At 36.5% G+C, this 13,398-nt stretch overlaps 1 protein-coding gene across 3 annotated transcripts in view; it reads left to right on the plus strand.

Annotated features, from left to right (window-relative positions):
• KLHL3 (kelch like family member 3) overlaps window positions 1-13,398 on the plus strand; it is a 177,089-nt gene that overhangs the window by 83,959 nt on the left and 79,732 nt on the right. For all 3 annotated transcript variants that reach the window (XM_051978129.1, XM_051978130.1, XM_051978131.1), the window contains one exon: window positions 2,329-2,438. In XM_051978129.1, coding sequence (XP_051834089.1) covers window positions 2,329-2,438 — 110 coding nt within the window. The remainder of the gene's footprint in view (window positions 1-2,328; window positions 2,439-13,398) is intronic.

Here is a 13,398-nt window from a genome sequence, read left to right on the forward strand (position 1 = left end):
GGTAGGTTTGATTTTTTTTTTTTTTGATTTTTTGATTATTTGATTTTGATTGTTGTTTGGTTATTTATTATTTTCAATCTATTTTTGAGGAAACTGAGACACCGCCACAAATTGTGGCTTTCCTATTGTCATATAGCTAGTAAGTTTGCTTGATCACCTCAGGCTCCTTAGGAGAGTTTATATATTACACTTTTCTCCCATTTCACGTTGGGGATGCTCCTTAAGCATAGCTGTTCCTGCTGGTTGTCTTGAAGAGGTGTTCTTGATTGTTCTGGGAGACTTGCAGTCTTTTCAGAGGTGAAATTGTCAGCAGATCATTGGGGCTATTCCATTTGCTTTCCCACTCAAAAGTGCTGTTTAGTAAACACTTTAGTCATAGTGAATATGTTTTACTTTGTCCCAGCACTCCTCTCATTTCTGCATAAGGAGAGACAATCTCATTCCCCATTTCATCTTTAACCTCTCATCATGATTTAACAGCAAAAGGGTTTTGGACTAATTTTGCTTCAGATTACTATGGAGATAAATGACTACAGTTATACAAATTTACACTCTGAATTTAATAAAGTAGGAAGGTCTCAGTGACACTTTTCTGAAACTCGATTATTAATTACACTGAACAGTGGAAAATGAAAGCTGGGTACTTTCTGTTCTATTTTCTTCTGTGCCATTAAATACAAAAGCTTAAACAAAGTGATGACCACACTGTTAAATTAAAAGCTCCAATTCTTTTTAGGTTTAGTCCTTTATCCTTTAGTTTCTGTTGGTAAATTCCATTGGTTGTTTATTCTACTAATGATACCTCACATTTTTACGAATTCTAAAGTTTATAATGATCCTGGGAAGAAGGTAGTTTAAGTATTATTGACAAAGGGAGCCCCCAAACTCTTTCCTTCTCTCTCTCTCTGATAGGAATGAGCCATGAGGTAAAACACTTGAAGCTTCTTAAAGGAGAAAATCTCCTTCAACCTTGCCTCAATACTGTAGAGACTGCCCCAGGGAATCAGATAAAGTGTTTTATCTAGGTGAGGTTGGTTCAGTCCTGAGCTAAAGAATTCCAACCCTATTGAATTAGAGAGACTCATTCAATTCTATTCAAATCCCAGCTCAAGCTGAAACCCAGCTTGTAGATAAAAAGAGCCAACTTGGAACAACTCCTTGAAGAGGTCTTAACATGCCATGCCATGTCATGCCATGCTATGCCAAGGAAACCTTTTCCCACTGGAATAATATTCTATTCCAGTGCTACCCTCTCTTTATCCTCACCTATTTCCTTAACAAGATTTATGCCCCTCTTTCAGTATCTCTCTACTAGAAACTTTATTTCTCTGCCAGGACTCCTCCACTACTTTACTCTCTGTCAGGACCTTGCTGCTAAGGAAGCCAACCTTTCTGTTCATGCATAGCAAAGGCTGACTTCCCATTGCCAATAATAAGCCTCTTTTATCAGTCTAGGTTTTCGGGTTTGTAAATTCCTTTACAGAGAATCTCTGTGTTGCCAGAAGGGGGTTCCCCCAAACTCCCTACCCATGTGCCAAATCCCAAGAGGGTGTAGGGGAACCAAACCTCTCCATTTGGTTCCCTGAATCCTGAACTTGCCACTAGACCTCATCATTTAACTCCCTGACCACCAAGAGCCCTAATCTCATTTTGGTTCCCTAAATCTAGACCTCATCATTTCTTTCCCTGACAGAAGGGAACCCCTCATCATTATGATTCCCATTTTAAAAAATAGTATTTTATTTTTCCAAATACATGCAAAATTAGTTTTCAACATTTATCTTTGCAAAACCTTGTGTTCCAGTTTTTTCCTCTCTCCTTCCCCTTATCTCCTCCCTAAGACAGGAAGCAATCTGAAATAGGTTAAACATGTACAATTCTTCTAAACATATTTTCATATTCATCTTGCTGTGCAAGGAAAATCAGATCAAAAGGAGAAAAACGCAAACAAACAACAAAAAGGTAAAAATACTATGCTTTGATCCACATTCAGTCTCCATAGTTCTTTTTCTGAATATGACTGGCTTTCTCCATCACAAATCTATTGGAGTTGGTTTGATTCACCTCATTGTTGAAAACAAAGTTCATCACAGTTGATCATCTCATAATCTTGTTACTGTGCATAATGTCCTCTTGGTTCTATGACTCACATTTTAAAGATAAAGAAAGCAAAGACCAGAGAAAGAGATTTTTTAGGAAAAGTCAGAGCTAGGATCTGAACCAAAGTAATTGTTATTTTTTACTAGACTTTCATGCTGTTTGGTTGACATAAGGGCTAGAGTTTATGATGACTTTATTTTATTATTATTATTATTATTATTTTAACAGAGCAGCATTTCCCAGAGGTGATGTTGGGTGAAGAATTTCTGAGCCTTAATCTGGACCAGGTGTGTAGCTTAATATCCAGTGACAAGCTTACAGTTTCTTCGGAAGAAAAGGTACAGTAATTTCAGGCAAGCATTCGGGATGGGGAGAATGAATTTAATGTTTTTTAAATTTAAATTTTTATTGTTGTCTTTTGTTTCAACATTCCCTTCATTTCTTAATGTGTCTCCTCTTCCCCTTTCCCAATAGTTACATAGTCCCTATGTAACAAAGAATAAAAAAGAGGAAATTAAAACTAAAGTTAACTCATCAATTAAGTCCAACATTATATTTAATGTTTTGCCTTCATAGTTTGCTATCTCTAAATAAAACAAAAAGAAATTCTTTCTCTATTTTTGGGACTAGTTTTACCAGACTTTTCTGGCAGACCTCTGCTGGAGGAGAGCCGACTACCTCTCTGGGTTTACTTCTGTAGAGCTCCAATCATTAGGAAGTTTTTCATTGTCTTGAACTGAAATGTGCCTTTTGGCATTTTCCACACATAATGTCTGGTTTGAGGTCTTTTTAGCCTTCTCTAAAATGTCTTCAACTCATATTCTTTTGGCATGATCTCACAAAACTTTGATATTCTCATTTCCTTCCTCTAGATGCTTTCCAGCTTAAACCTGAAAATGTGTTACCTAACACATGACCCAACCTAATAAAAAGGCAGACATCTAGCAGGGGGAAGGAGGCAAAAAGTTGAAACAGAAGTTTTTGCAAGGGTCAATGTTGAAAAATTACCCATACATATGTTTTGTATATAAAAAGCTATAATAAAAAAAAAAAAAGAAAGAAAAAAATAGAAAAGGCAGAGGCATTAGAGGTAAGAGAGCTGAATTCAAATTCTGCCTCTGACATTTATGTAATCTTGGATAAATTACTTTCCTTCCTATACTACCTCTTCCTCAATTGTATGAGAGAATTGATCTAAATGGTCTCAGGTGTCTTTTCTAAATCTAAATCTGTAATCCTATTTTTTAAATTCTGGATGCAATTTCTCTTTTTTCAATATTTAATTTTTTCAAATACATTAAAGATAGTTTTCAACATGAATTTTTCTAAGACTTTGTGTTCAAGATTTTTCTCCCTCTCCTATCCCCAAGACAGCAAGTAATCTGATACAGGTTAAATATGTGATATTATTTCTTTTTAATGTCATATATTAGTGTTTTGGGCTTTCTTCTTATATTTTTGAGTCATTAAGTCCTCCCAAACCTCTAGATCTTTTTCAGATGAGCTTCTATTTAGTTCTTTCTTGAAGAGTTGAATTTTAAATTTATTTTATTTACGTATATATACATCCACTAAATGCCATTGTATTACCTCCAGTGTGTTAAGATCATTGTGGATCTTTTTTTTTTTGACTTGAGGTTTGTTAGTTCAAAGTTTTAAAATTTTTACTTATTTGTTTTTGCAATTCTGATTTCCCTTTTTATCCCTATTAATATTGAACATGAAAAAATGAGCATTTCTATGTTTCTACAGCTGAACATTAAAAAATGGATTAAATATGAAACCATCACACAACCACACATTAAAAGTAATTCTTGACTTCAAGAGCCTTACATTGTACAGGGGAGATAAGACACATAAAATAGCAAGGGAGCAAGTACTAATATATCAAGCATCTCATTTTCTGTTAGGATTCTTACAAGGTACTAAGTCAGTGGAATTGATAGAGACAATGATTATGTACTTAGTACTTACTAGAGTTCTACAAGATTCACACCTTTAAGAGAGCATATATAAGCTAGGAACCTCAACCAGGATTCAGTAGGGGAGATTCAGAAGCCAGGATTCAGTCGAGGAGATTCACAAGCCAATGAAGGCAGTTGGGCAGAATGAAGGAAGACAGAGGAGTGGTGGTAGGCTGTCCTGTGGAGAACACTGAAAATAAGATCCAGAAGGCCTCCAGAAAACTAGCCGAGCTCCAAGTGAAGGAGATAAGATTTTGAAGGAGACAATAAAGGATTTGGACTTTAACTCCTGGCTGCATTCGGAGTGATTACTTTGAACTGAAACTAAGGCTGCCTCCAGAAGCCCCCCCAAGAAACCTGCTCCCAGAGAACATTATATTTTAGAGAAGAATACTGCAATTTTCCACTTGGCTCTACTAATTTTGAATTTCTTTGACTTTTTCACTATATCCGAAGTAATCTCAACACTGAGAAATCTCATCATCTTTTTACTCACACCTCATTAATACTTTATGTCCTTCTGACTTGAGAATGGAATTGTAAACTCCTCCATCTAAAGAAACAGGGGTAGGACTGGATTCCTTATTTTCCATCCAGGCTTCACTTATTTGGAACTTCTCTTTCTCTAGTAAATTTGACTCTTCTCTCAATTTCCCAATTTCCCATGACTTTCCTTACTCCACTTCAGCCAAACATTTGAAAAAGTCCTTTTATTGATTTTGCCATGCCTCATAAAAGTTCTACTTCCATATTCATGAATTCTGAAATTCCACTTTTTTGATCTTGATCTTCTATCATTTTTTCCCCTCTGCCTTTAAGGACCCTAAACAAAATTCCTTGTCCTCATTGTCATCTCCCATCGCTCTACTCCTCAGGCCTTTAGGCCAACAACTCCTGAACTGATTGTAAGGATGTGATTCCTTTCCCTGATTTGTCTCTTGGTGAAACAGTTCAGCTCTATACTGTCTTTACTCTTAAGGCCCACTTGTCTTCTCATTGATCTTGGCTCAAAGCCCTGGTCTTGGATTATTTCCATCATTCCATCACCTTCCCTTCTGCTCACATGCAGCTAAATTAAGATACTCTGAATGACTCTGGAGAACTTTGCATAGCCTTGCCTTACTTAAATCAAATTCATTTGCAAGTCAAGACATTATTTCCTGATGTCATTGGTCATCTTTGAGAATGAAGGACAAACAAACACCATGACTACATTGCTCTTGTCCTGCCAAAACTTCAGTCTTAGATTATTTCCATCATTTATTGCCTTCCCTCCTATTCACATGCAACTAAATGAAAATAGCAGGACTGGGAAGGGAAATCACTTTTTACATATATTACATAATTTCACTTGGGCTCTCCCTGAGTCAAAGCAGCCATTTTATTCTTCCCCAATCAATACATTATCTCTTCACCACAGTGACTTTTCTAGACCTTTTTTTATCCCTCTCAAACTTCCCATGATTCCCTTCTTATACTCCCTCACCTGAGAACCTTGTCTCATATCATATTGGAAAAAATGATGCTCTCTACTTTACTTGTCTATAGGCCTTCCCCCACAACAATTCCTCTTTCATCTTTCTCTCACATTAAAATTCTCCTCTTGCTAAGACAAATTCCTTAACATGCACAAGTGATCCCTTTCTATCCCATCTTCTCCAGCATTCTCTATCATTACCACACTCTCACTAATCCTCAATCTCTTATCCTACTGTTTACTTCTTTCTCTATTCCCTACTAAAACATACATGTTTCTTCCTATCTTTGGAAAAAATGAAAATCCTCCTTTGATCCATCTATTCCTCAGTAGCTAACATCTTCTATTTCCTCCTCCCTTTTGTGGCTAGATTCCTTGACAAGGCCATCTACAATGTGTGTCTTTTCTTCCTTTTCTCTATTCCTTAACTCTGCAGGCTTATTTCCAGCCTCATCAAGCAACTAATATTGCTCTTCTCAAAATTACCAATAATCCTTAAATTACTAAATCTTATGGCTTTTTCTTAGTCCTCCTTCCCTTTGACCTGTGCATCCTTTGACACTGTTGGTTCTCTTCTTCTCTTTGAATATTTTCTTATCTCCAGGTTTTCATAGCCCTGTTCTTTCCTCATTCTCTTAACTCTCTTGAGTGTTCCTTCTCAGTCTCTTCACCAGAACAAACGAGCAGAGAACAAGGGAGAATAGGAAGCATGTGATAAATGAATTCTTGGTGTTTGGTCTTCTTTGAGATAAGCTATTATTAGTCTGTGATTGCCTCTTCCTTTCCTGTATTTTGACTCTCATTAATAACAATTCTCAGGGAATGGTTCATCTGGACTTAGTAACTTGAATTCATCAGGGATTTTCTTTTGCTTTAGTCCTTTTTTAAAAAAAATTAATTCCACATTAGTGGTTTTATTCTACATTTTAGAGAGAATGGAAGCAGAATGAAAGAGGAAATTGTTCTATTTTCTCTCTGTTGCCCATTATTATCATCCCATCCAGTGGGGTTATGGTTCTGCCCCTTCATTGGTTTTTTTTTTTTTTTTTTTGGTACATTACAGCTAAAAATCAATCCTATCTTTTTGTTGTTTTCATCTTCCATCAGCAGCCTTATTGCATTCTAAATATCAGTATTGCTGACACTTCTTTAAAAATGCTGATAATAAAAATAATAATGTTAGCTGATATTTATAAAGCACTTATTCTGTTGCAGGCACTGTGCTAAGCACTTTAAAATTACCTCATTCGAACCTCACAACCACCATCCTAGGAGGTAGGTACTTTTATTAACCCCATTTTACAATCGAGGAAACTGAGACCATCAGAAGTGAAATGACTTGTCCAGTAAGGACAAATGATTTGTCCACGGCCAGATGTGAGATCAAGTCTATATGTTTTTCTGCTGGGCTGCCAGCTGTCTCACAGTTATAGAACTGTGCCATTTTTTTGTGTTTGCTTTCTATTGCCTATCCATACTTCCATCTGTGTGAGTTATCTGACCTCTTTATATTGTTTTCCATTTTCCTTCTCATTGGAATTGTTTTTTATGTCTTGAGAACTCCCTAAGCTTCCAGGTCTTACTTTCTCTATAGAATTTTGTTGTTCTGTCATTTTGATCATGTCTGACTTTTCATGACCCCATTTGGGCTTTTCTTGACAAAGATATCTTCTCCAGATCATTTTATATAGAAGAGGTAAACTGAGGCAAACACATTTAAGTGACTTGCCCAGGATCACATACTTTTTTAATTCAGATTTGAACTTATGAAGGTGAATCTGCCTGATTACAAGCCCAATACTCTATGTACAATGTTGCTGAATTATTGGCCATAGTATTCTGTTCATTTAATCAGAACCTTTTGAAATCTATCTTAAATTCTAAAATGTATGTCAGGCCATAGCCTGAGTTATGGTTTTCCTTTCTTCTTTTATCAGAAATTATGAGATGAGGCCATTATTTCCCCACAAAATTCCTATCATTTCCTCACCTTAGCTTATTATGAGAGTCATTTTCATTACTGATTAGACTTATCTCAGTGTGAATTAGGTTTTTGTTTTAGAATCAACCTTTTAGCACTTTATTATTGAGGGCTAGGCACTGTACTAGCTTAGGATACCAAGACATAAATGAAAAAATCCCTACTGTGAGAGAGCTTGTGTTCTCTGTGTACAACACGCAGGCATAAAAATTTAGGTGAGTTGTCTTCTTTCTTTCCTTTATTCCTTTGTGTCATATTCTTCCAACCTCCTGATAAAGATCGGATCATTTTTTTCCCTCTTGGTTTTTGAATTGAAGTCCTTCTTCTCATTCTTCATTCTCAGTGACAGCTTGGAGAGTAGAGTGGTATGTTCCTTAACCACTTTACCTTCTGTTCAAAAGGGGAGGAGAATAGCCTATAATTAGAGCAGAAAAAATAGTTACTTGGCTGTGATACAAAATATAAACATTGCACATCTGTATAGGCCATTGCAAAATTCTCCTTGCTATCCATACTTAGTAATTGATGTCCTCAGTCCTTTGTCTTTTTTGCTAATAACTTTGCTGGACAAATGCTTTGGCAAATGGCCTATAATTTCTTCTTTGTACCTCATCAACATCTTGACAATTATACCCAATTACTTTTCTCTTGTTTTTCTAATCTCTTCCTTTGTTTTACTATCTTGCTGGACCATCTTGGGTTCAGTTTAATGTGCTTATTTACAGTTCTGGGCTCACCAAATGATGTATTGCTAGTTTGTGCTTCCATTGATTTTTCTGATTAAACACTAATGGAGTACTCAATGATGAGTGTGCAAAGACACTAGAACAGATAGGTCCTTGGTGAAGTGGCTTATCCTGCTTCTCTTTGGCCTGCTGTTCACTTTTCCCTGGCCTGCTGTTCACTTTTCCCTTTGCACTAACATCACCTTTGGTGCTACTATAAAGTCTAGTTAAAATTTCATTTTACTAGATATTCTTTCTGTCTTTTAATCACAACCCAGAGCAACTCCTGAGAAATTGTCTGTAGAGAGTCCACTGTATGTATTTTTTAAAAATGCCCTTTCCCTATATCATTTCTGCAGTGAATTTATCAAGTTTAGATCTGGTGTAGCTAGGCCACGTTCATTTGATTTTTTTTTTTCATTAATTCCCTTGAAATTCTTGACCTTTTTTTTTTTTTCCATGTGAACTTTGTTATTTTTTCTAAGTCATTAAAATAGTTTTTTGGGAGTCTGATTGGTATAGCACTAAACAAATAGATTAGTTTAGGTAATATTGTCCTCTTATATTTGCTCGTCCTAACCAAGATCATTTAATATTTTTCCACTTGGTTAGATCAGACTTAATTTGTATGGAAAGTGTTTTATAATTTTTCTCATAAAGTTTCTGATTTTCCCTTGGCAGATAGATTCCTAAGTATTTTATACTATCAGTAGTTACTTTAAATGGAATTTCTCTTTGTAACTCTGACTATTGGATATATAAGAATGCTGATGACTTATATGGATTTATTTTGTATCCTGCAACTTTGCTAAAGTTGTGGATTATTTCTAATAACTTTTTAGTAGAATCTCTGGGGTTCTCTAAGTATACTATTATATCATCAGCAAAGAATGATAATTTGATTTCCTCATTACTTACTCTAATTCCTTTAATCTATTTCTCAACTCTTAATGCCATAGCTAGCCAAATGCACAATCTTAAATAAAATTCCTTTTGGCAACAGAATTAAAGATAATACCACAAAAGAAGAGTAATTGCTGCTATAATAAATCTTTAAAAAATAGAAAAGCTTTGTTTTTGTTAATAATAGCTTTTGATTTTCAAAATAGATGCAAAGCTAGTTTTCAGCATTTGCCCTTGCAGAACTTGGTGTTCCAAAATTTTCTCCCTCCCTTCCCTTCACCCCCTCCCCTAGACAGCAAATGATACAATAAACATGAGCAATTCTTCTTAGTATATTTGCACATTTAATATGTTGTACTGGAAAAATCAGATCAAAAAGGAAAATAATGAGAAAGAAAAAAATTAAGCAAATAACAACAAAAAGGTGAAAATACTATGTTGTGGTCTACATACAGTCCCCACTGTCCTCTTTCTGGATGCAGATGGTTGTCTCCATCACAAGTCTATTGGAATTGTCCTGAATCGCTTCACTGTTGAAGAGCCAAGTCCATCAGAATTGGCTATCACACAATCTTATTGTTTCTGTGTACAGTGTTCTCTTGATTCTGCTCACTTCACTTAACTTCAGGCTGTGTAAATCTGTCCAGGCCTTTCTGAAATAATCCTGCTGATTGTTGATTAAAAAAAGCTTTGTGCTTTTAACTTTAAATAAAAGGCAAAAGGAACACTTACAACCAGGACTTCTGGATTTTTGTCCAGACTGATTTTCCCTAGGACTGGGGGAAAATTATTTGGGTCTTACTTTTCCCAAATGGGAAGTTAGTCCCTGCATCATGGGGATGGATACTGTACACTTCTCATGGATCCAATAATATATTTCTAAAATTCTACAGAGATGGTTCTGTATAAACATTTTAAATGGAAAGAGCTCACTGAACTCATGGACCTATGATCAAGAAAAAAATTTTGTTTAACCCTTTTAAAAATGAGATTTTACTCAAATGCAAATTGTGATGTATTTATATTATGGTAAATATTTATTAAATGTCTATTGTAAGCATAGCACTTTGCTTGTTTCTAGGAACATATATTAAATTTAGATAAGATATGGAGTTAAGGTCATAAAGCTTGGGGGAAGATATGTGTGCCAATACCTAAAATGTATACTATTGCTCAAATAGTATATTAAAAAGCACAGATAAAGTGCTTTGTAAGGTCTGGGTGCCAAGGTTGTAACTGACCAGACTTCATGTAGGAAGTGGCATTTGAATTTGGTTTTAAATAGGTGGGACTGCAGGAGATACAGAGAGGGAGGAAGAACATTCAGCTTACCAATTTAAAAGCAATATATTAAGCCCCAACAATATATCAGTCATTGTGCAAGACTCTAGGATACAACTACAAAGAACAGAAACTACTTCCATTCGACTGATAGACAGCATGTACACATATATTTAAAGGCAGAATAAATATAATGAGAATAAATACAAAATAGGGAAGGCACTGACAGTTGGGGGTGTCATGAAATGCTTAACTATACTTGATCTATGTCTTAATGGAAGAGAAAGAATCTATGAGGTGGAAGAAAGAAAAATGTATATTTTAGTAATGGAAGATGTTCAGTGCAAAGACCTGGACTGGGGAGGGAAGAGAGGGGAGTGATATATGTGTTTGAATGTGTGTATGTGAATGTATATGTGTATGCACACTATATTTGAGGAAAAAAGGACAATTTGGTTGGTTCATAGAATATGGGAGGAAAAGTTCTACAAAATGGCTCTGGAAAAGTAGGGTGGGGACAAGATTTAAGGATTTTAAAAAACTAACCATTCTTGGTATAAGTACAGTTTTTCAAGATGAGAAAATACAATCATGAGTCTGTGGATCTGAGTTCAAAATTCATCATCTGTGATACTTTAAATACCTGGGTAACTTTGAACAGCTAGGTGGGATAGTGTTGAGCACTGGGTCTGAAATTAAGAAAATCTGAGTTCAAATATTCCTTCAGACACTTACTAGATGTGTGGCTTGGACAAGTTATTTGCCTCAGTTCTTCATATGTAAAATGAAGACATAGTGGGGAAGAAACAATTTTTTAAAACTTCTTTTTAAAAGTTTTGAGTACAAATTCTACCTCTCCCTCCCCTTCCCCCTTCAAGACAGACATATAGTATACATGTGCAATCATGTAAAACACTTCGATTCAGTCATTCTTTTTGTGTAGTGATAAAGGACCTGGGACTTTCCTGTCTTTCTTTATGTTTTGCCTTCAGTCATCAACTGGAAGCCATGGTATCCAGACTGGTAGATAGTGGCTGCTCTCTCCCAAACAAGATTCTTCCTCTGGCTTTTCTAGTATCAACACCAGCTTCCCCCCCATCATTGCCACCCCCTCTCCCTATCATCACTTCCCAGCCCCCAGTGTTCTGGCTGACCCTGTTGTCATCATCAGTGTTAATGTCATTGCCAGCTGGCTCCTATGTCAGTGCTGGCCCTGCTTGCCCTCTGAGGTATAGTAGTACTATCCTGATCCAGCTGGGGTCCAGGTGAGGACATGGAGCTAGCTTGTTGTGGAAGAAATGTCTTGACTTCTTGCGCTTGTTGGTTTTGTTGTAGCTGAGGCCCAGACCATCTGAGTTGTTCTTCTGCACAGCAGTTTAAGCTCCTGAGTTCATAGCCTGCAAGCATTGTTTGGCTTGGAATCCCTCCTTGTTGTTGCTTTTTTATAACTCTCTTTGTGGAAAAATAGGCAGGAATTCCTGATTGGGAAACTTTGGGTTTCTCTTTGAAATGATGATTAGGCTGCCCTCTCCTGATTCATTTTAGAGATGCTGGACCAGTTGCCTGGTTAGCAGCTGCCCAATATCATGTGACTTTGAATTCTGAGGCACAAAAGTGCCCTTGGTTGCTCAAAGATCACAACTGCCACTAGCTTGGATGCGTTTTGATCAGCCTTTATTTTATTTTATTTTGTTATTTTTTTTAAATAACTTTTTATTGACAGAACCCATGCCAGGGTAATTTTTTTTACAGCATTATCCCTAGCTCTCACTTCTGTTCCGATTTTTCCCCTCCTTCCCTCCACCCCCTCCCCCAGATGGCAAGCATTCCTTTACATGTTGAATAGGTTACAGTATATCCTAGATACAATAGATGTGTGCAGAACCAAACAGTTCTCTTGTTGCACAGGGAGAATTGGATTCAGAAAGTATAAATAACCCGGGAAGAAAAACAAAAATGCAAGCAGTTTATATTCATTTCCCAGTGTTCTTTCTTTGGGTGTAGCTGCTTCTGTCCATCCTTGATCAATTGAAACTGAATTAGCTCTCTTTATCGAAGAGATCCACTTCCATCAGAATACATCCTCAAACAGTATCGTTGTTGAGGTATATAATGATCTCCTAGTTCTGCTCATTTCACTTAGCATCAGTTCATGTAAGTCTCGCCAGTCCCTTCTGTATTCATCCTGCTGGTCATTTCTTTACAGAACAATAATATTCCATAACGTTCATATACCACAATTTACTCAACCATTCTCCAATTGATGGGCATCCATTCATTTTCCAGCTTCTAGCCACTACAAACAGGGCTGCCACAAACATTTTGGCACATATAGGTCCTTTTCCCTTCTTTAGTATCTCTTTGGGGTATAAGCCCAGTAGAAACACTGCTGGATCACAGGGTATGCACAGTTTGATAATTTTTTGAGCATAGTTTCAAATTGCTCTCCAGAATGATCAGCCTATTTTATATTCCTGTTTTTTTTTTTTCTTTTCATTCTTCCCTTTAACTGGCAGCAAGGAAATGGCATGGCATGTCCATTAACTGTGGGTGTTTCTGAAGACTCTGTCTTAAATCCTCTCACAATGTAATCTCATCAGCTTCTATAGATTCAATTATAAGTTCTTTGCCAAATCTGTATATATAGGCTTTGTTTTTCTCTTGAACATCACCAGCAGCTATTTGGACATCAATTCCACTGAGTTAACACCTAATTGTAGGATTAAATCAACCATACAGAGTTCCTGCCCTTTACACTCCTTGTACCCTCCTGCCCTCATGGACTCTGTGATACCTGGCTTCTTTACTTTTCCTAGCCAAACACTCTACTTTCCAGACTGAACGTTTTCATTGACTCTCACACACTCCCTCTTCATCTCTCCCTCTGGCCCTCATTGGCTTCCTTCAAGACTCAGCTAAAATTCCACCTTCAATAGAATGAATGCATTTCTCAAACCTCTTATATCC

Source organism: Antechinus flavipes, chromosome 2 (assembly GCF_016432865.1).
Source record: "Antechinus flavipes isolate AdamAnt ecotype Samford, QLD, Australia chromosome 2, AdamAnt_v2, whole genome shotgun sequence".
Classification (NCBI taxonomy): domain Eukaryota; kingdom Metazoa; phylum Chordata; class Mammalia; order Dasyuromorphia; family Dasyuridae; genus Antechinus; species Antechinus flavipes.